This window comes from Urocitellus parryii, chromosome 2 (assembly GCF_045843805.1).
Source record: "Urocitellus parryii isolate mUroPar1 chromosome 2, mUroPar1.hap1, whole genome shotgun sequence".
NCBI classification, from domain to species: Eukaryota; Metazoa; Chordata; class Mammalia; order Rodentia; family Sciuridae; genus Urocitellus; species Urocitellus parryii.
The window spans coordinates 147,961,369-147,981,970 of NC_135532.1; the positions used below are offsets into that span (position 1 = coordinate 147,961,369).

The 20,602-nt window shown below is 34.6% G+C and overlaps 2 protein-coding genes across 7 annotated transcripts in view; one reads left to right on the top strand and one right to left on the bottom strand.

Annotated features, from left to right (window-relative positions):
* The window catches only part of St3gal6 (ST3 beta-galactoside alpha-2,3-sialyltransferase 6), a 70,950-nt gene extending 68,687 nt beyond the window's left edge, over nt 1–2,263 (top strand). For all 4 annotated transcript variants that reach the window (XM_026402426.2, XM_026402427.2, XM_026402425.2 and 1 more), the window contains one exon: nt 231–2,263. In XM_026402426.2, coding sequence (XP_026258211.1) covers nt 231–317 — 87 coding nt within the window. In that variant the 3' untranslated portion in view covers nt 318–2,263. The remainder of the gene's footprint in view (nt 1–230) is intronic.
* An 86-nt stretch (nt 2,264–2,349) lies between these two features.
* The window catches only part of Dcbld2 (discoidin, CUB and LCCL domain containing 2), an 82,428-nt gene continuing 64,175 nt past the window's right edge, over nt 2,350–20,602 (bottom strand). For 2 of the 3 annotated variants that reach the window (XM_077795326.1, XM_026402422.2), the window contains 8 exons: nt 19,809–19,933; nt 14,881–15,031; nt 13,984–14,070; nt 13,671–13,796; nt 10,540–10,633; nt 7,761–7,819; nt 6,815–6,952; nt 2,350–6,119 (listed from right to left, as the gene is read on the bottom strand). In XM_077795326.1, coding sequence (XP_077651452.1) covers nt 5,650–6,119; nt 6,815–6,952; nt 7,761–7,819; nt 10,540–10,633; nt 13,671–13,796; nt 13,984–14,070; nt 14,881–15,031; nt 19,809–19,933 — 1,250 coding nt within the window. In that variant the 3' untranslated portion in view covers nt 2,350–5,649. The remainder of the gene's footprint in view (nt 6,120–6,814; nt 6,953–7,760; nt 7,820–10,539; nt 10,634–13,670; nt 13,797–13,983; nt 14,071–14,880; nt 15,032–19,808; nt 19,934–20,602) is intronic. The other variant, XM_026402424.2, reaches the window with a different exon arrangement.

Here is a 20,602-nt window from a genome sequence, read left to right on the forward strand (position 1 = left end):
AAGGCCTCTACTCAAGTGATAGATCAAGTGGAGAGAGTGGGCTTTAGGGAATGCTCTTACACAAGAACGAACAAGGAAAAAAATGTAGGAAGGTAACAGAAGTCCATGTGACTTGTTACTTAGTACTCGAGCTTTGTATATAGAATTTTTAAGATCTAGAATATTCAATTGATGTGTTAATATTTTGAGATTGGGACATATAGTAATTTTACATTGTTTTTCTTCTTCAGAATGCATATCACAATGTGACTGCAGAACAGCTCTTTTTGAAAGACATTATAGAAAAAAACTTTGTAATCAACTTGACTCAAGATTGACCCTCCAGATTCAGAAGATGATGCTAACAGTATTAGTTTTATTTTTATACTGCAATTTTTAGTTTATTTTTAAATATATTCGATAAACTTTTCAAATTATGTATACGAAGTCTGTGGCTGCTTGGTGACTCATACCCATCCCCAACTTAATTTCTGTGAATATATTTATGAAAACCAAGAGAGGTCTAGCTAGTTATCAGGGAAATAAAGTTTTAATTGCATTTTTTAAAAAATAAGCTACTGTTTTTGAGATGTTTTAAAACATCTTTTTATAGTTGACTTCATCTCAAACTTCTGAAAGGACACGACTTCTTAACAAGGAGATTTAGTTTACCAAACAGTTTTGACTACCATGGAATTCTGAGAGATCTGATTGGCTACTGTACACCTGGCAGGTGGGGAACTGAAATATGATTGTGCCTTGCTCTAGCTATCTGCAACCACCTGGCTGTGGAAACCTAAGTTCACACTGGCTTAACTCTTCCCCTCTTGTCCCCTGCAATTAGTTAAATAATGATTATGATAAGTTATAATTTGGTAGAAGAAAGATGTTTTTTTTTTTCTCTTTTTAAGTTAAAGGAAATGGGCAAAATGTGAAATTCTGGATAAGTAAAAAGTAAATAACTAATTCAATTACTAAAGTCTGGTTGCTTTGTATTATTTTAAGCAATTAAAACTAACTTTCTACAAAGAAGCCAAACTAGGGAAGCTCAAGGAAGAAAATACTCTGAAACATATTTTGCCTGGCATAATTTATCCATTAAATTTTCAGTTTTTATTTGAAGTAAATTGGGAAAGGTAAGGAAAACAAAGCAAATTAAGCCGAAAGAACAATCAAGCTGCCAGGCATGGTGGTGCACACTTTTTTTTTTTTTTTGTACCAGGGATTGAACTCAGGAGCACTCAACCACTGAGCCTATCAGCCTTTTTTATATTTTATTTATATCACTGAGTTGCTTTGCACCTCAGGATCCTCTTGCCTCAGCCTCCCAAGCTGCTGAGATTACAGGTTTGCGCCACAGTGCCTGGTGGTATGCACTTGTAATCCCAGTGACTCAGGAGGCTGATAAAGAAAATCACAAGTTCAAAACCAGCCCCCGTAACTTGGCAAGGCCCTGTCTCAAAAAATAAATAGGGCTGGGGATGCATCTCAGTGGTAAAGCAAACCTGGGTTAAATCCCCAGTACCAAATGAGAGGAAAAAAAAAAAGTCAAGCTGTTTTCAGACTTAAGTATTTTCATGAAAAATCCCAATTTTTCACACGACTAATCTTCAAATGAAAAGCTTACCTGGCTATCTTGGATGCACCAAAGCATCCAACTGGATGCAAATAAGTTAGTCCTACAAATGTGGTAAGCTGGTTTCTTTTCCAAATTTTATGAATAGAACCAAAGGTTCTTTGGGGGTAAGAGAATAAGAGGTGAAGGAGAAAGGAAGAGAAAAGCAGAGGTTATAACAATGGAATTAAAAGCTGTCAGAAGACGTCTGAGTTTATTTATAAAAGAAGAATTACTATGCTGAAAAATAGATATCATTGGGAAACATCAATGTTACTGACAAGCATCCTGCCTGAGTATACAAAGGGCCAAAATGAAATACTTAAAAGCAATGGGAGACACAGAAAACTAGTAATTGATTTAACTGAGTTCAGACACTAATTATAAGGACTATGTTCTGTTAATACCAGCATACATTTGCCTAGTGCCTCAGTTTTATTTGATTCTTCTGATAACTCGGATGATGAAATGGTGGTACTAGACCAGAATCCTCTGCATTCTGTGGGATATTTCCCTTACAACACACAGCCATAGGAGGCAGCCTGGCTACTAAAGTACAGTTTATATAAAACGAATCGAGCTTCAGAAAGGATGATGCTCGGCAAAAGGAAAAAAAAATAGTGGCATTTTCAAATGTTAGTATGATCACGGTAATAACGGCCATAAAATTGATGACTGAAAGGAATATTGAGATATCTGGCATTTTATGTAGTGTGACAAAATCTACAAATCTCAAGTTTCTTTAAGCCAAATAATCTGAGCAAGACACAAATATACAATTTATTAAAAACACATTAACACATTAAAATCTCACTATTTGTACAATCTATTCTAGCAACATATACAAATACTGAGTGACTACAGTACATGCCGAGGTAAGAAAAGTACATTCTTGGGAGAATATAACTGACACCCAAACCATTTTTACTTCCAATATATATTCTAATTCATGTTTTATTTCTACCATTCCCAGTGCCAAATAAAAGAAAAAAGTAAAAGAAACTAGTCACAAGTTGAATTAAATGAGAACTGGTGCCACAGTTGACTTAAAAAGTATTTTAATAACATCCAATGCCATTTGCATTTTTCAGTTTAGGGACTAAGTTCAGAATCAAAAGGTAGAGCTAATAAATTTTTGTTTTCTTCTTTTAAAGGCAGAGTTTCATCAATTCTCTTAAGAGTTGAAAAAGCTTTCAATGTCCCACATAATCTACTAGTTCTTTCTAGGTGCCTCATCTGACATGGTGTTTCTATAGCCCTTTAGCTCTCCAGGTGACAATATGGAACCAAGGCAAAGATGCTCTGGACTTACCACTCTCCACAGCTTTGTGGCCACATTCAGATGGATGACCTCACATTGTGCTCTCCCCTTCTGGGAGAGGGAAGAGGAGAGGCAAGTGTATATATAACATTGTGATTTTAACCTGTGTATAAAGTCTCTACTTCAACCATTTTCACCATTGAGTAAACCCATTGTTCAATACAAAGTGCAAATAATGAAATGTGAACTTAAATAACTGGACTAGACCTGGCACATTCAACAAGATTTAGACTTACAGCATTTAATAAAATATAAATCATAATTCACAATGTCTTTAACTGTGCTGGTTCCTAGAATCAAGTAACAGCCAAGTCAGTGTAATTTTATGAAGTCAGTAATGGCCACACTTGCCACATCACTGTCTGATTCTATTTCTATATTTGTATTATCAGGAAAAAATTTAATCCAATAACCCACAGTGACTAAGTCTTAAATATTTCAAGCAAAGAATAAAAAAATTCAAGGGAATTTTGACAACAATAGTTACTTTCACATTTTTAGTTGTTACTTGATTGTCTCCAAAGCTGTATATATCAGACATATAAATGTAATAAAAACCAGAAATAAAGAATTCTAATATGAAAACAAACAAAAGTATAAAACCAGAAAAACCATTTGAATCAGGCTCAGCAATTCATCTGGAAAGTAAAATATATAAAAATAGTAAAAACTATTTTATTAAAATCATTGGTAGTTCAAGGACAACAGCACAGTGGCAATATGAATCAAGTCTTAAAATATGCATCATTTCAGAAAACATTTGCCTCTCATTGAAAGAAAGATTAAAAAAAAAAGCTCCAGGGAAAATGACCAGGTTGCACAATTATACAAAAATAACAAGTTTCTTTGGGAAAATGCAATAGTTATTGAAACATCTCTCTTAAAGCTTCAAACAGGCATATGACTTGAGGAAAAGAATATTCCCTGTGTACTAACGATGAATATAAACAACAAAATGGTTTACTCTGTTCCCACTTGAAAGGGGATAATTGCATTAATACATGTGCTTTACAAATTCACTTATGGTTTAATAAAAGTACAACATCTGTGCTTTTTGTTTAAAAATATTGAGTTTTCAATGAGTGAAAATTGTGCCTCTAAGTTTGAAAAATGAAAAGCAAATGAAAATAAAACCAACAAAACTGAACAAGAAGAAGGCAGGGAAGCTGCAGAAATAAACAGTTCTCATTTAGAAGCAATCTTTTTAAAAATACTGATGCACTTGTGGAAGTGAGCAAAATGAATACTGTTCAACTTTATTCAAACATCATAATCTGCTGGCATGAGCCAACAGAAATATCTAGAACCTGATGGAAAAATACATTTTAACATTTAGTCTACACACTAAAGTTTACGATAAAGGGAATGTCAAATTCATATATTTTTATCATGGTGAGCTTACATTGTCTTGCCAGTCTAAAGACATTTAAAAATGGGATTTTCGATATAGGCTAATATATTACAGATGATATCTAATTTACTCCATCTGAAACTAGTTCTGGGCAGGTCATGAACAAGTGGCAACAAGGAAGTTGCCAGGAGGTATCAAAAACAATTTCATTGGCAGGATGTGATGATGTCTGTTCCCTAGCTATGACAACAAAGGACTACTGACACCTCTTACCACACACACAAGGCACAATCACACAGTATCAAAGAACACGTGTTGGGTTTCTATTTCTTATACTAGTTTTACTGGGTAAAAGTGAATATATAAAATATTTAATTTGACTAAAATTATAAAATACCATGAGACACTAAAAAAATTTATATGTATGTATACCTATGTGTGTATATATGTGTATGTGTATACACACACATATATTTTTTATATGTATATATCTCTAAAGAGGACAAGTTCTGGTTACTTTTTGTTGTAGTTTTTGAAGGTAGTTTATATTACTTCTGAGTGAAGAGGGGAGAGTCTCCTTTAGGACTTTTCTAAATTGTAAATTGTTTCTCTTCTGTTTCCACCTTAAGAAGTATACTTGAAGACATCAGAGGATCTGAATTCATGAGACTGATAATGCAAACATCACCTACTGCAATAAAATATTTTATAAACACATGAATGGGGCTAGCCACAATGGGCCCTGGGGCAGAAAGAATAAGCAGGGATGAGACCAGGTCCATGAACTGCTTTAACTCTTAAAAGTATCAAGAGGGGAAAGTCGGTCACTTTTCCAACATGGATCTTCCTAAGGAGATACCAGGGTGTATGGTTGTGGTCAAATCAAACCTTATCTCATAATTATTTTCAAAAAAGAATACAGAAAGTAATAAAGGAACAGAAGAGGAGGAAAGCATAAGAGTACCCACCTTTCACAAAAGGAGAATTCAAGCCATTAGATATTTCAAGAACAGTACCATGCGTTATTGCCAGTCAGGCTTATAGAACCATCTCTTGAGTTCATTAATGTACCTGCAGCATTGGTAATAAATACTCTCAGTGATTTTCAGTTTCTCTGAAGTGCATTATAGGGAGCTTTTTCTGTATTAAAAATAGTGTTTTACAGTAGTAACAAACAGATGTTCAAAATTATCAGGCAAGCAGTAATTGTGCCACAGCAACACCTTTTAAGCGAGATAAGTAGTTTCCTGTACCTCGGTCACCACATTTTCCCAACCACTTCAGTGACAGATATGTAATACATTCTATATATTACTACAACTAATTAAAAAAAAAAAAGGCCATGTGCTTTAAATTGATGCTTTGTAAAAAGCAGCATTACCTTTAAAGGATTTCTTTAAAAACATCACACTCCCCATCCCTGTCTGCTCCCGACACTTCCTGTGTGCTCTGGGGCACCTGGTACACCAATTCATCTGGGACAGCTGGTCCTGGCTTCCCACCTTTTGGGGTATCATACTGGGCTCGGGCTGAGGAGCAGCTGTCGGTCCTGGAGAGAAGTGTATTATATGTTCCCACTAAAGTGGGAGGTTGGTTCCCTGTAGCTTTGAAAGTAGATGTGGAGGGCAGGCCAACTGAAGCTGTGGGGTGCCCTGACATGTCCATGATGATGGGGGTTGCGTACTCAGGTCCAGTAATTGGCAGTGGTTCAGCATAGGCATGATACACTTCTTGCACTGGAGAGTTGTAAGGATCAAGATCTGCATAGCCTGCTTCTTTTCCTTCTTCTGGTTTAAAAGTAGATCTCTGATGAAGTGTACCAACAATTCCTCCCACAAGTGGCTGTGCATACTCTGCAGATACCACAAAACACAACAGAAGAGTTCTCTTGCTAATACAGAGATTACATAATTTAGGGAGGTAGCTGCAGGTTACACTAAGAGAAAATACTTCTCTATGGAATGGTTATTGCTATTAACACACGAGTTATGGATTTCCCACTTACAAGACCCAAATTAAAAACTTAATGTTTTCTAGTATTTCACAGTAATAAGTTATCTGCCAGAAAGTCTCATTCATGTAATTTCGCATACACTGTATTCGTTCTTTCAATAGAGGTAGTATTTCATTACAAAATAAATATTTCATTTTTAGAACGGTATTAGTCTTAGAAAATACCTGATTTTTTCCTTTTCAAAAATATGAGAAAATGTTTAAAGTGCATGTGTACTAGGACAGTAGGATACTGTAAAGCTCTGTCTTTCCTAATGCCAGTCTTAATACCTTTGCCCTACCCCAAACAAAACAAAACCAAACCCCAGGTCAACAAACAAGATGCCCCAAGTCTTTAGAAATGAATGTTCCAATTTATGAATAAAACATGTAAGATGTTCTCTCAAGATCATCTTTTTTAAAAGTCTACCCTTAGAATACAGCTTATATTTAACATATGAAAAAGATCAAAGATCCTATTAATCCTATAGCACTTTTCAGAAAACTTAAGCCATTTCTTCCTCTACCTGGTATCCAACAGCTGCCATATAGTTACCTGCAGAGTCAGTTTGCAGCATTGTAGTGACTTCTCTTGGACTCAAATGATTCACCTCACTACTGCTATAGCGCACAGGGGTCTCCTCATGTTCCACCGATTTGGCAGGGAGAAACTGCTTCATTCCTTTCCACCAACCTTCATTGTGACAGTAAGCCAAAGAGACCATTTATTTGTATAAAATATATTAATATAAACTAGACTTCAAATTCAAGCTAATTTTCTGCAATGATTAAGATTATCCAGTGCAAAGCAGAACACAGTAGAAATCTATTGAATAAATATGAGGAAAGAATCACTGTTATCATATGTAGTCAGAGAGAACTTCTGTTATAGGGGTGGTTTTTAATAAGTTCTCCTCAAAAAATAATTTGCAAGATCCATCTGGGAGTGCCAGCAGCACTATAATCTGTCCCACTACTGCCCTTTTCTACTCTAGTCCCAGCAGTGAACAGTCTTGTTCTAGTAGTGAGAGTAGAAGTGGGGAGGACCAGCAGGGGGCCTCTGGTATCACTTGTAGTAATTCAGAAGATGACAACTCATCACTATGGAGATGGCTGACTTCATGAACTCCTAAACTGTTGGCTTCACTTGGCAGAGTGACATGCACATGCTGTTAAAAGGATCATGGTTCTTTGTTTCTTACTCATGCTCACATAGGACACACAGAATGCTGGTCTCAAGAGAAATTGAGGACATAGGACAAACCAGAAGAGCATTTCAGAAGAGAAAGAACAGAGCACGTGTTATGAGAAATTTGCACTTTCTATTTCATTATTTATTAACTAAAAGATTGTGCAGAACAGTAAAAAATCGCAAGAAGAATTCCACTTTTCTAACAGGGTGGGGAAGGAGGGGTTCTGTGGGCCTGAGAACCATGCTCTCCCACTACTGCCACCTGCAGGGGAGGGATTTCCCTCTGACAGAAGAGAGATGCAAATTCCACCTGAGTTACCTGCCCGGTCCCAGTAAGGCAAGTCATAGGTGCCTTCCGTTTTTTTCTTTCTGGAAAAATACAGGGGAAAAGAAAAAACAAAACAAAAGTAAATAGAATGAATTCTCTGGAATGTAATCTCTGAAACTACAGCATAAAGTCCAGAGTGAATAATTAATCAAGAGTACACATTTCTACTTGTTCTGAGAGGGCCCTTTATTGCATTTGACTTTCAAAGTTTCCAGAGCTGTGGATTATAAATTCTGGACTCTCAATAAGTTAAAGTTATATTGCTACTCACATATTACCCACTCAAAAGTGATAAAGGAAGAAAAATATTAAAATACTGAATCAAATCAAAGACTCAGCCCTGATAGATGGGCTATTCTTATCAACTCACATTAGGTCTGTTTGGGTTTCAAATGTAAATTTAACAAATCAATCAATCCACAAAATCACAGAATTAAAAAACAATCTTCTAGTATTCTATTTAGCATTTTTTTTCTTGATTTTATTCCTTTTTCTTTATTTTCTTCCACTGCCCTTGGCCCCAGAAAAGTTTAAAGTGTATTATACCCTTCAATGAATAAATTTTGCTCCCTCACCATCCCAGCATAAGTTGATGCTAACACTAACACTGACACTGACAAGTGGCAGAAGGAGGGAAGGCATTACAGAGTCAACTAACAAGACGCTTCCTAGTCGTCCTGACAGGATTCTGATTTGTACCCTCCAAGAGAAATCTCTGTTAAGAATTACATTTAGAAAGAGGCTTTTACAAAGAAAAAAATAAATGAAAGAACATTTTCTGATTAGAGTATGTAACTCTAATTTAACTAAACTAGCTTGCTCTGCAGGATAATGAGAAAACAGAAATTAGTCTATAAACGAGGGTAAGGTGTCTCTTTAATTTTCTCAGTATCACAAAAGTGGCTTTTATAAAGAACTCAAAGCCATTTGCTTTTCCTACTATGTTTTTATTGTTAATATTAAGTGCTTCCTCATTTTAAAGCCTGGCTATATTTATATTTCAGGAATTCAAAATAAAGTATAATGTAAATTCTTATAAGTGAAGTTATGCATTAAAACTGTTAATCAAAACTTGAATGAAAAATATATAGTAAGATCTTGCCCACATTGCACGCAGGTGATGGAATTTGGAGGAGGCAAGAGGCAGGCAGGCTGCAAAATTAAGCTAAGAAAAAGAAGCCCTGAAGAAATCACACTAAATCACACTACACGGTAGAGGAAGAGCTAGGGCAGAGATCTCACACCTTGGACAGTCTATACATGGGATGCCAGGATGGTTCCCAAGGGGAGATCTAAGTATCCCAAAGGCTCAGTACCGAATAAAAGACCACTCAATTAGCTTCATGGGTGGTGCACCACAGTAAGACTGTTCATTAAACAAAATTCTCCCTGATAATCCTCTATTGTAAGATTAATTTTTTAAATATCAATAATCTTTTCTAAATATAAGTTAAGATATCTTAAATGGTTAGAACAAAAATTAATGGTATGAGTATTACCAAGGGTTGTACTACAAAGGATTATACAAACTGAATTTCATGTTCACAAAGCTTCATATAATTGTTTAGAACAGTGGTTGTCATGGGTTAATGATTCAATAAGTTAGAGCTGTGTTTATTTATTCACTTTTTCCTCTTTTCCACAGTCCCTTAATGGTATCTATTCCTTAACTCCTTGTCATGAAGCTAATCACTGCAATTTTGACTCCAATCTTAGTAGTAATTCCAATTCTCCAATTCAGCCCTTTTGTGCTGAACACCAGGCATGTATCCCACCACCTCTGGGGAGTCTAAATATCCAAGGGTCTTTTAGACACCACACTAAATTGATCTCAGGATGTGACCCTGACCCTCTCTCAACAATTCTGCTCCCCTATCCTCACCCTCAGGCCCTGTGCTTCCATCAGTGCATTATCCTTTATTTGTTTGTTGTACTTTGGTGGCAGCAGTGAATAAGAACACATGATCCTATGCCTGGTCCAATACTCCACTCTGCCAGTACTAGACAGTGACCTTGGGCAAGTTATTTATGCTGCTGGCCTCATCATTACTATTACTATTGTTCAGTTCACTGAATTCATCATGCACTCTCCTCTCTGGACTTTGCCAAAATTCGTTCCCCTTCTCCCTTTCCCTAGTGCCCTCACATTGGGCTCTGTTCAGTCTTCCCAACACCAGACATCTGGGATCCATATGCTTCTCCAGTTTCCTTCCATGGCATGGATTCTCTGGTAGGCCATGGCTGACAGCTTTCTGCACTGTAAGCTTGGGGTTCATCACTGGACTCCCCAGCTCTGGGTTCAATACTTAGCATAGAGTAGCAGTCAAATCTGGAAATATTTGTTGAATGGCTGAACAAGTTATCCTTGTTCTCCACTCATGTCATTACTACTAGTCTAACTGAAAAAGTCAGAAACCTCAGATTCCCTAAATCCTTCCTTTCTTAGTAGGTAACCAGTCATGTACCCTTTGAGGTTGCTGTGAAACATCTCTCCTTTTATGTCTTCCCATTCTCTAGAATCAGTGTTTCTGCCTGGTTTAATTAAACTTTCTGTCTCTTCCCATCTATCTTAGTAACTGCAGAACTTACCAGTTTTTAATGGGGAAAAAAGGAGAAACATGTAATTTTTATTCTAATGATTACTCTCTCATCAAATAGATGAATCACACTGTACGTGGTTTATCTTCTTAAAAGTTTCTATTACACTTAGGAATGTACCTTCACCCCCTGGACCAGTCAGGTGAATTAGCTCTGTACTAACCTGTTTCTCCAATGCCAAGCGCACACTAATATGAGGATAAGTGTAGTGAGGACCATGACTAGCACAGGGACAAGAACCGCAGCCAGTGCTACATCTGAAGTTATAAAACATAAAAACCAGGTTAACACTAAAGACAGAAATCACAAGATAAAAGACTGACAGGTTTAACCAATGAAATGTTCCACACTTTCCTATCTTAAAAAGTGCTTTACACATCACTACTGAAACAAGACTGGGAAGCGGTAACAACTGCAGAAGCCACCATAGATCCGTGGGTATTAACTACACTATTCATTCCACATTTGTACGTTTTTCATAAGTTTTCCTAAGCTTTAAATCACCAATAAAAATTGAAAGACAAATGAAAAACTGGGGAAATATATTTTCTGCATATGGTAAAGGGTTAAAGAATATAGGACTTTACAAGTCAAAAGCAAACAATAAAAAATGAAAATCAATTAAGAATACATTAAAAAATACAAATAAGCATTAAACATTAACCTCACTAGTAATCAAAAATAAGTTAAAACAAGAATAAGACACTATTTTTTGCTTATCAAATTGGCAAATATTTAAAAGAAAAACTAATTGTTAAGAGCATGCCAGAAAACAGGTATATTTTTAAACTTTTAAATGTGAATATAAACTGATACTATATTTCTGGTTGATTTTTTTAGTAATATGCATAAAACCTATTATAGTTGGCAAGTCTACATCTAGAATTTACTCGAGAAGAAATTAAGAAGACATCCAAAGATATATTTTTAAGATGTTCATTCCTACTTCTGTATAAGAGTGAAAAACTGATAAAATTTGAATATCCAATCATGAAAAGAATAAGTGAATCATGGTATCCTCCTTACAGTAGGAATGTCATCTAGAAATTGAAAATAGTGTCATAATGGCAGAATATGTGTACCAACAGGTCAGAAATGGACACAATGCTGGAGCTGACAAAGACTTAGAGATCATTTAATATCCTTATTTCATGCCACACATGAGGAATCTTGTGCACATATACAGAAAGAGGTCTGCCCAAGGTCACATACAATATTAGTTTCTTCATCCTATAGTCCCCTCCTAACCATGAGGATGATAATAGCAGCACTAGAGACTAAGAGCCAGACACTTTGGTGAATCTAACATGTAGCATCATCTTTACTGCTTAAAACTGTATCCAAAAGGGAAGAGAGAACAGGGAAAAGATATTCAATATTAAGTCTCTCAGAAGTCAATGGATGGAGGGCTGGGGGTATAGCTCAGATGGTAAAGTGCTTGCCTCGCATGCACAAGGCTGTGGGTTTAATCCCCAGCACCACCAAAAAAGAAATGAAGTCAATGGATGGGCAGGCATCAAGGGACAGGTGATGTGATGAGCCTTGGGCAGCACAAGGAACCCTCTTTATCAGTGCAGTTACCAGAGAACACAGGTAAAGCAGTAGGTTCCTCTCGGTTCAGTAGGCTCCTCAAGAAGGGAGTTTCCTTCTAATGGGCTTCTACTTTCTGTATAAAGCTGGAGAGTTATCTGAGAATATGTGAAGATCTCTTGGTCAAGTGTTTCAAAAATATTGAGAGCATTTCAAATAGCTTTAGTTGAGAACACACAGAAAGGTTCACTAGGGAAATCAGAAAGACTGCCAGCACACATTTGATCCTGACATGACTTTCTCCAATCACTCTGGGCCTAGTCATAAACATGGAGGAGGAGAGGTGCATTAAAAACAAAACAAAACAAAACAAAACAAAACAAAACAAACAAACAACAACAAAAAAATATGACTCAGGCTAAAGCACTCAATTCAGAAAAGCAATTTTGTTTCTTCCCTAAAAGTTTGTGAAACTGAAGAGAACAATCAGGTTTACATGGATGCAGTGAAAATCAGAGGCTTTAAAACATCAGCTTGGGTTTAAAAGAAAAACTCCACAGACCACCATCCCAAAGAAAAGAAGTCAAGAGTCTTCAATTAAAGACTAGCCCATTCTTTGTTATTCTTTTTTAGCTTCCACAGCTCCTACTTTGGAATAAAAGACTTTAAAGATGCTTTTAGGCTTGAGGTTTTGAGATTCTATAATTAGATTTTAAGGTAAGTAATACTTTCAAAAGAATATTCTTCCATCCTGGCAGATGTACATGCCTTCTACAAACTGGTAGAAGATCAAGAGTTTCTTGATCTCTTGCTTCTGAGAACTCTTGCTTCTCTAGCTTTTCCTGCAGCATGAAAATGAAATTGTGAAAATGCTTCAGAAGACAAGAAAGAAAATGATATAAGACAGAGGAAGAAAGTCTCTGAGTCCAGGCAAATTTTTAGAAAATCAGAATAACTAAAGTTCTCTGTTGCACAAGTTACTCTGCATGAACTGACTGCTCTGAAAATGAGTATGCTTTCCATCTGTCAGCATTGATACTAATTCCATTATGATACTGATGTTTTCTTCCTGAGTAAAACTGAAATTTTGTTTTTCAAATATTAATAATTTTGTACATTTTAAATGTTTTGTTTATCTGAATGTAACACTACATTATGCTATTTCAATGTAAGATTTAATTTTACTTATCGTTTGTAACAATATTTGAAAGCAAATTCTACTTCATTTGTATATGCAATCTGAAAAACATCATAATTATAAATAAGACCAAAGCTTTTTAAAAATTTTCCCTTTTTGCCAATGACTTCTCTATCCAGCAAATTAATACATAATCAGGGGCAAAAAAACTGACTTCCTATTTATGAAGACCAACAATGTGTCAGGCACTGTGGGAATTTGGGGGGATACTACAGTAATATAAAATAAAGAAAAATTAACATAAGATACTGACAAGTTGTCCTTATTTTTAGTAATTCAAAATAAGAGGTATTTGGCTTTGATTTTAGTAATTTCTAGAAATACTGCATGTCTAAGCCTGAGACCAATGTGATTAGCTGGAAAGGGGAAAGCTCTAACTATATGAATAACAATTTTACATGGTGCCAAAGAATAGCACTTAGATGAATACTGTTAGTCTTTCCCCTAAGGGAAATTAATTTTTTTTTAACACTTAAAAAGTATTGTTAGAAAGAAACCAAAAGTTTAAAAGCTGTAAAATCTGTTGAAAACAAAACACTCCTAAGCAGCGTTTTGCATTTGCATACCTTTGGTTACATGTGGAGTTACAGTAGTATTTTTGATATCAGGAGTGGTGGTTGTTTGTTCTGTCTGTGCAGGAAATTCATTGTTACTGCGAGGTTGTAGTGGTTGAGTAAATTTGGGGGCACGACCTGAAAAAAAGTTTTTAAATTAATTTTTATCTATTCCAACATTTAAGATAAATTTAAGACACTAAATTTATTTTATAATTTAAGATACTAAAGATAAATTTATTTTATAATATTTTTAAATATATTTATGGAAAATTATAGCACAAATCCAGAAAATAGCACATTCTTGCATTAAAAGTAGGCATACCTTTGGCTATTCTGGGAGGGGCTGTAGTATTTTTAAGGTCATTGCTGTTTCGAGGAGGTGGAGGCTGAGTAAGTTTTGGAGGACGACCTTGAAAAATGGTTTAGAAAAGTTTATACATTGTGTTTTTAAAAAGCATAAATGTCTGAGATTTCCTAAAGTACTTAATTTTACAGAGTAGATTTTAAGTCTCAGAATATATCAGAAGTTTAAATACTGCATTCTGCATTAAATGCATACATATACTATGGCTTTTCTGATTTAAATAGTCAAATCATCTAAAAATAATCTTAGGAAGGAGAATGTTGGGCAGCAGAATGATGTTGAATTCCAGAACTATATAGGTGTAACCACAATTTGACATATTATTTATTTGATTAATATTTATGCAGAGCCAATTTTATGACAAGTACTGTGGTAGTTGTGGGGATACAAGAGTAAACATTAAAATATTGAAAGAGGTTATTCCCATTTTTAATTAATTGAAACTAAGATGTACATATTCTAAGGTTACCTTTGGTGCTTATGGTATGTTAGAGTGCACGAGACCTGATTAAAAATTATTAAGACTAACTTTGGCAAGCAATCTCAATAATATCATACACCATGAGAATGATGTTACCTCCTCTTTTATTATAATTTTGGAAAACATTCTGATATGTAACTTTTTAATACAGTAACTATTTACCTTTTAAAATCATTTTTTAAAAATTTAATTATATATTCTAATAGGATTTTTAAAGGTAAAGAGTTACCCTCTGATCATTTCACATTGTATACAAGTATTGAAATGTATGGGGTACATGTACCCTACAAATATGTACAATTATAATGGATCAATTAAAAATATATTTAAAAAACTAGTGAAAATGACATTTTTGAAATACACTGTCTTTTTACCTTTAGGAATAAACTGACATCCAAGCAGTTCCATTTTCATGGCAATTTTCTGCTGCCATTGAGTAGGGTTCACTCTAATAAAACGTGCAATAATTGGTGGCAAAAAGTTATTACGCACATCCTGGTGATAATCTTTGTTTCCTTGAAATATCTTTTAAAAAAAGAAAAGTTGGTACTTAAATCAACAGAGGTCAGGCCTAAATCACTCCACCTAAACATGCTTTTTGCTGTGGCCTTAAACAACACCTGCAATATATGAGTTAATTTCTAAGAAAAAAATGTAATCAATTAAAAAAAATCAAGATGCACATTTTCCATTAAAAATTATAAAAGAATACTGCACACAAAAATTATTTAATTTGGGAAAAGGGTTCAGTTGTAGTGAGACTGCTCACTGTATTAACAACTATAGTCCTACAGAATTACCAGTGATTTAAATGTATTGATTTTAATTTTAAAGTAAAAAAAATAATAATTGATCATACAAGGCCTCAGAGGGAAAGGTTTGTTTTTATCTTTTTTATAATTGTATCCTCAAAACACAGCTAAAATGAACATATACAAGCAAGCACATAACAGATACACACCTCCACCTACTGGATAAACTTCACCAAGGCAGTTCCCATAAGGTATTCCTAGTGTTCAATACTGGTTGATTTGTGAACCAGAAAAGTAACTTTGAAACACTGCTCCATTCCTAATTTAATGATCAAACTAAATAGCTACAAATACACTATATAAATAATCCTTAGATAAAAATATGATTTTAAGTGACAATCTTATTCCCTCAATTATGTCAAGCTAATAATAATAGCATTTTTACACTGGAATAGCCCTTAATTGTTTCAAAAGCAGTTTCATGTAATTAACTCAATTGCTCTCATGACAAAATGGGCAGGGAACAGGAAGCTGTAACTCAAAATGTAAACAGACTGCATAGCTACTCAATGACAAGGCTGTGACTTGAATCTGGATCTTCTGATTTAAGTAGAGGGTTCCAAAACCCTAAAAAAGTTCCCTAGGCCAAATCAATAAGTAGTTTCTAAAGACCATTAATAAGTAGACAATAGCAGCTATGGTGAAAGCAAGTAAATGTTTAACTTCTCAAGTTATTTCCAAATACTAAGGCTATTTCTTCTTGGTTGATTATGAAGAAGTTAGACTATAAACCTCTAAGATGTGTTAATAACCTTCATTTTCTTAACATTTGCTTTAAGTTATAATAATTTCTAAGCTTCCATGATTTCTTTAGATATTAAGTAATATCTAAGGCAATTATTTGCAGTCTTATTTTATTAAGGAACAGAAACTTTACATAGCAGAACATCATTTTAGAACATAAAAACTATTACTAAGATCTTTAAAAAATTCTATAAAAATTGAGTAAAGATTTTTTTATGTTCAAACTATGATCAATTACTGAGAATTCCTGTGTATTTTGTAAGATGTGACTAATATAAAATGGAAAGGGAAGTCAAAGTTCCTACCCATCAAGGAACTTAAATTTTCTTGGATATTATCAAATATAAAATATGGCAAAATATTAGAAAATAACTTGATAGCAAATTTGTAGATATGTATTAATTCCATTTTCTGAAAATAAAACCAATTTTTCTCCCCATCTATCTGCATGTGATCATGCACATATGCAGGCTTAGAAGAGGTGTGAAAATGAAAACACCAATTCCCAAGGAGAAGGTAGGTGAGAGCGCAGATGGGAAAATGTGAGAGAAAAGACTGGTGTTTTCTATGATTCAGTGTGAGAATTTCCATTTCTGTCTATGATAGAGTAACAGGGATTAGACTCATTCTTCAGCTTTAAATCGGAAAACCTGGATAAAACATAAAAAGAGTGGTTCTCAACCATGGGTCAACAGGCAGCATAGGTGAATAATCACTGGGAGAAGAGAAACAAAGCGAGCCCTGCTATTGCCCCAGTACTGTCTAGAGAGGGTTTTCAGATACTACACTGTAGGAAGAGAGATCCTGCACAAAGCCTGACAGTTACTGAGTGGAGGAGACAGAGCTCAATCCAATAGGCAGCTGAAATTTGTAGGGCAGAGTTACGGAAAGAAGGAATAGAGTAAAAGTAGGACAGACTGACTTCTAGGATCTATAAGGGGGTTTTCATTTAAATCTTTAACTGTATGAAAGAAACAACCTGTGGCCAGGAAAAGAACAAGGAGCCAGTAGCATGATTCTTATAGATATGCGAACACCTCACATTGCCAACACATAGACTGGAGAAACTTGACAATGCATGGTACCTCGAGTTGAGTGGAATTAGAAGAGTACTGTCTCATTAGTAGGGGAAAAATTAGAACTAATGCCTGCTCATGTCTTAACAAAGCTTAAAAGGAAGACTTGAAAAGAACAAACTGTTTTCTAACAGTTTAACTGCATCACAGAATAAAGCTCAAAAATACATAAGGGAGTAATAGTAAAAATCCAGCACCAAATAATGGTATAATGGTGGCACATCTGATCAAAAATTATCAGGCATGTAAAATGTAAGCCTTGATATTAACAAATATCAAAGAATCCAGATAAAACACATGATAAAAATCAGTAAAGACATTAAAAGTTATTATATGTTCCATATGTTTCTAAGATACACAAGAGACACAAAAGAAATTTTAACAACCTCAAACTGAAAATAAGAAGTGAGAAATACAATATTAGAGATAAAATACTTTGGACAAGATTAATAGCAGATTAGACACTACAGTAGAATTAATAAACTTGAAGATAATCGAAATTTTCCAAACTAAAACATGCAGAGAAAAAGACTGAAAACTAAAACAAAACCCACTGTACCAGTGAACTACAAAATATCTTTATAAGGGCCATAGTACTCATAAAATTAGAAGTAGGAATGGAAAATATTTGAAGAAAAAAATGGCATGTAATTTTCTGAATTTGATGCAAATCATAGCGTACAAATCCAAGAAGCTCAAAGAATCCTAAGCAGAAGAAATACGAAGAAAATTCCATGAAACCACATCATAATCAAATTGCTTAAAACAAATAATAAGGAAATCTTAAATTATAACCACAGGAAAAAAGAAACATTATATATTGAGTAACAAAGATAAAACTGATAGTACATTTCTCCTTAAAAATAATGCAAGTTAGAAAACAGTGGACCAATAAATTTAAAGCACTGGAAAGGGAAAAGACAACCTTGGATTCTATAGCTAGTGAAATTATCTTTCAAAAATGAAGGGAAAAGGTCTTTTCCAGAAATATATTTCAGCGCTGTTAGAAGGTTTTTTTAAAACAAAATTTATTTTTTAATTGAACACAATATCTTTATTTATTTATTTTTATGTGGTGCTGAAGATCGAACCCAGGGCCTCACACGTGCTAGGTGAGTACTCTATCGCTGAGCCGCAATACCAGCCCCTACAAGTTTTTATAATATAAACATGGATAATTCTTACATTTAAAAATTCAACTTATTCCAGTTAAATATGGATGTTCTCATGGCAGAGTGGTCAAGTTTGGGGCATTAAACAGAAGAGAGGTATGATAATGTTGCTATTTACCTCAACAAGGAGGGAGTTCATCAAAGACAAAGTTCACCGAGATATCAACAGGAAGAGAGGAGAGAGGGCCTTGACTAACAGCAGAAGAGTTTGAATATATGTAAATGGTAACTGGGAGCCCTTGGAGTTTTGAAGAGAGATGAGAAAAGTAGTAATTAAAGATATTTTACCAAATTATATATATGAAAGAAAATATCATGTAATTAAAACCAATTTTTTTTTAATAACTTTACTTATCTATTTTTAAGTGGTGCTGAGGATCGAACCCAGTGCCTCACATGTGCTAGGCAAGTGCTCTCCTGCTGAGCCACAACCCCAGCCTAATTGAAACCAATTTCATTGCAAGTTAACTGAAAAAAAAAAAAAAATGTGCTCCTAATTTCAATTCTAAATGGGAGGCATCATCTTCCTTGGAGACAGGCACTCACTCCTCCATTTAAAGATAGATCCCTTTGGTGGTCACAGGCAAGAAGTGTGTGTGAAAGGTGTAAACACCTGATGAGACCCATTTTTGCCTTCTCTCTACATCTTAACATCTCCTCTGGTTCATTCTAACATCTTCATCATCTCTATTATTTTTTTAGTTGTCGATGGACATTTATATTATTTATGGAGCTGAGAATTGAACACAGTGCCTCACATTTCCTAGACAAGCACTCAACCACTCAGCCACAACCCCAGCCCCAATCTTCATAATCTTCTGCTAACTAAAACGAAAATTTCCTAATAATCATTAGATGTTAAAGAAATTATTCGGGCAGGAAAGAGAGAAGTATTTTAAAATAAAAGTTGGCAAGATGACCTTGAAATGACCTTCCAAGTCTTAAATGCACTTTTAGCCTTCAGCTTTTGTCTTTTCCCTCCTGTCTATGAAGTAGAAATCAGGAATAAATTGGTGTCATTTGATGGATTGATGAGAAAAGTATTGAAAGACAAGAATTTATGAGTTACTTTGGAGTTTCTCAAGTGGCCAAACAATTCATTTAAAAATTCAGTGATAAAAATTAGTATTGACGGGGCTGGGGATGTGGCTCAAGCGGTAGTGCGCTCGCCTGGCATACGTGCGGCCCGGGTTCGATCCTCAGCACCACATACAAACAAAGATGTTGTGTCCACCGAAAACTAAAAAATAAATATTAAAAATTCTTTAAAAAAAAATAGTATTGACTAAACAAATCACAAAAAGGGATCCAGAATCACTGAGAATTTTCTAACTATAGTCAAAAGGGTAAAGCCAATAATCAAACTACCTAAAATAACCAGAAGAGGGCAACATGATACAAAATGACATTTAACTTTTTCATTTGAGAACTTCTGTGACTTTTGGCAAAGTTTCATTTTTTAAATGTTTTTTAAAAAATACCTTGCTTATAATTTTACCTTATCTTGCTCCACACCAGGCTCTCTATACACAGTCCATTTCTGCCCATCATCACTGTACAGAATTCTGTAGGCAGACACATAGTAATTGTGTTCCACCAACGTGGATCCGGTGGTTATAATGCCTGAGGAATGAGTTGCTTCCATTAGTGCAAAGGGCCTGACTCCCAAGGTTGATTCAATATTAAAGCATAAACTTCTAAGATGCACTGTACAAACATTTTTGTCCATTTTGTCCATGGCTCATTTATTAAGTACTAATTTTCATCATAGTAGTTACTAACTCCTTGGTTTTATTCCTTTGAAGAAACAGAAATAATTATGGGTACAAATAAGGAAAGAATTATTCTATTTTGGCAGTCTGTATTCCTATCATTATAAAATATATTTCAACTTCTGAGTAAGACTGCCCTCCTGGGAATAAACAAATTAAAGATCATGACTTGTATTATTCTTGATACTAAAGCAAAATAAATCTTTTAACAAAATTACCTAAACCAATCCCAATCAGTTATTCTGATCATTTGCTATATTCCCCCAAATTAAATAAATATATGCTTAGCACTTGTGAAATATTGTTATTTATAGGACTTAAAATGGACTCTCCTTGAACATAAATTTCTCTTATTGACTCTAAGAGATGATTGTTTAGGTGCCTCAAAATCACTTTATTGAAACTCTAATTTAAAATAATTTTAATTATATTAAAATTAATTTAAAATGATTTTATTATTAAGAAAACTATTAAGAATCAAATACCAACCCCTCTCCTTTGTCACCTTTTTAAAAATGCT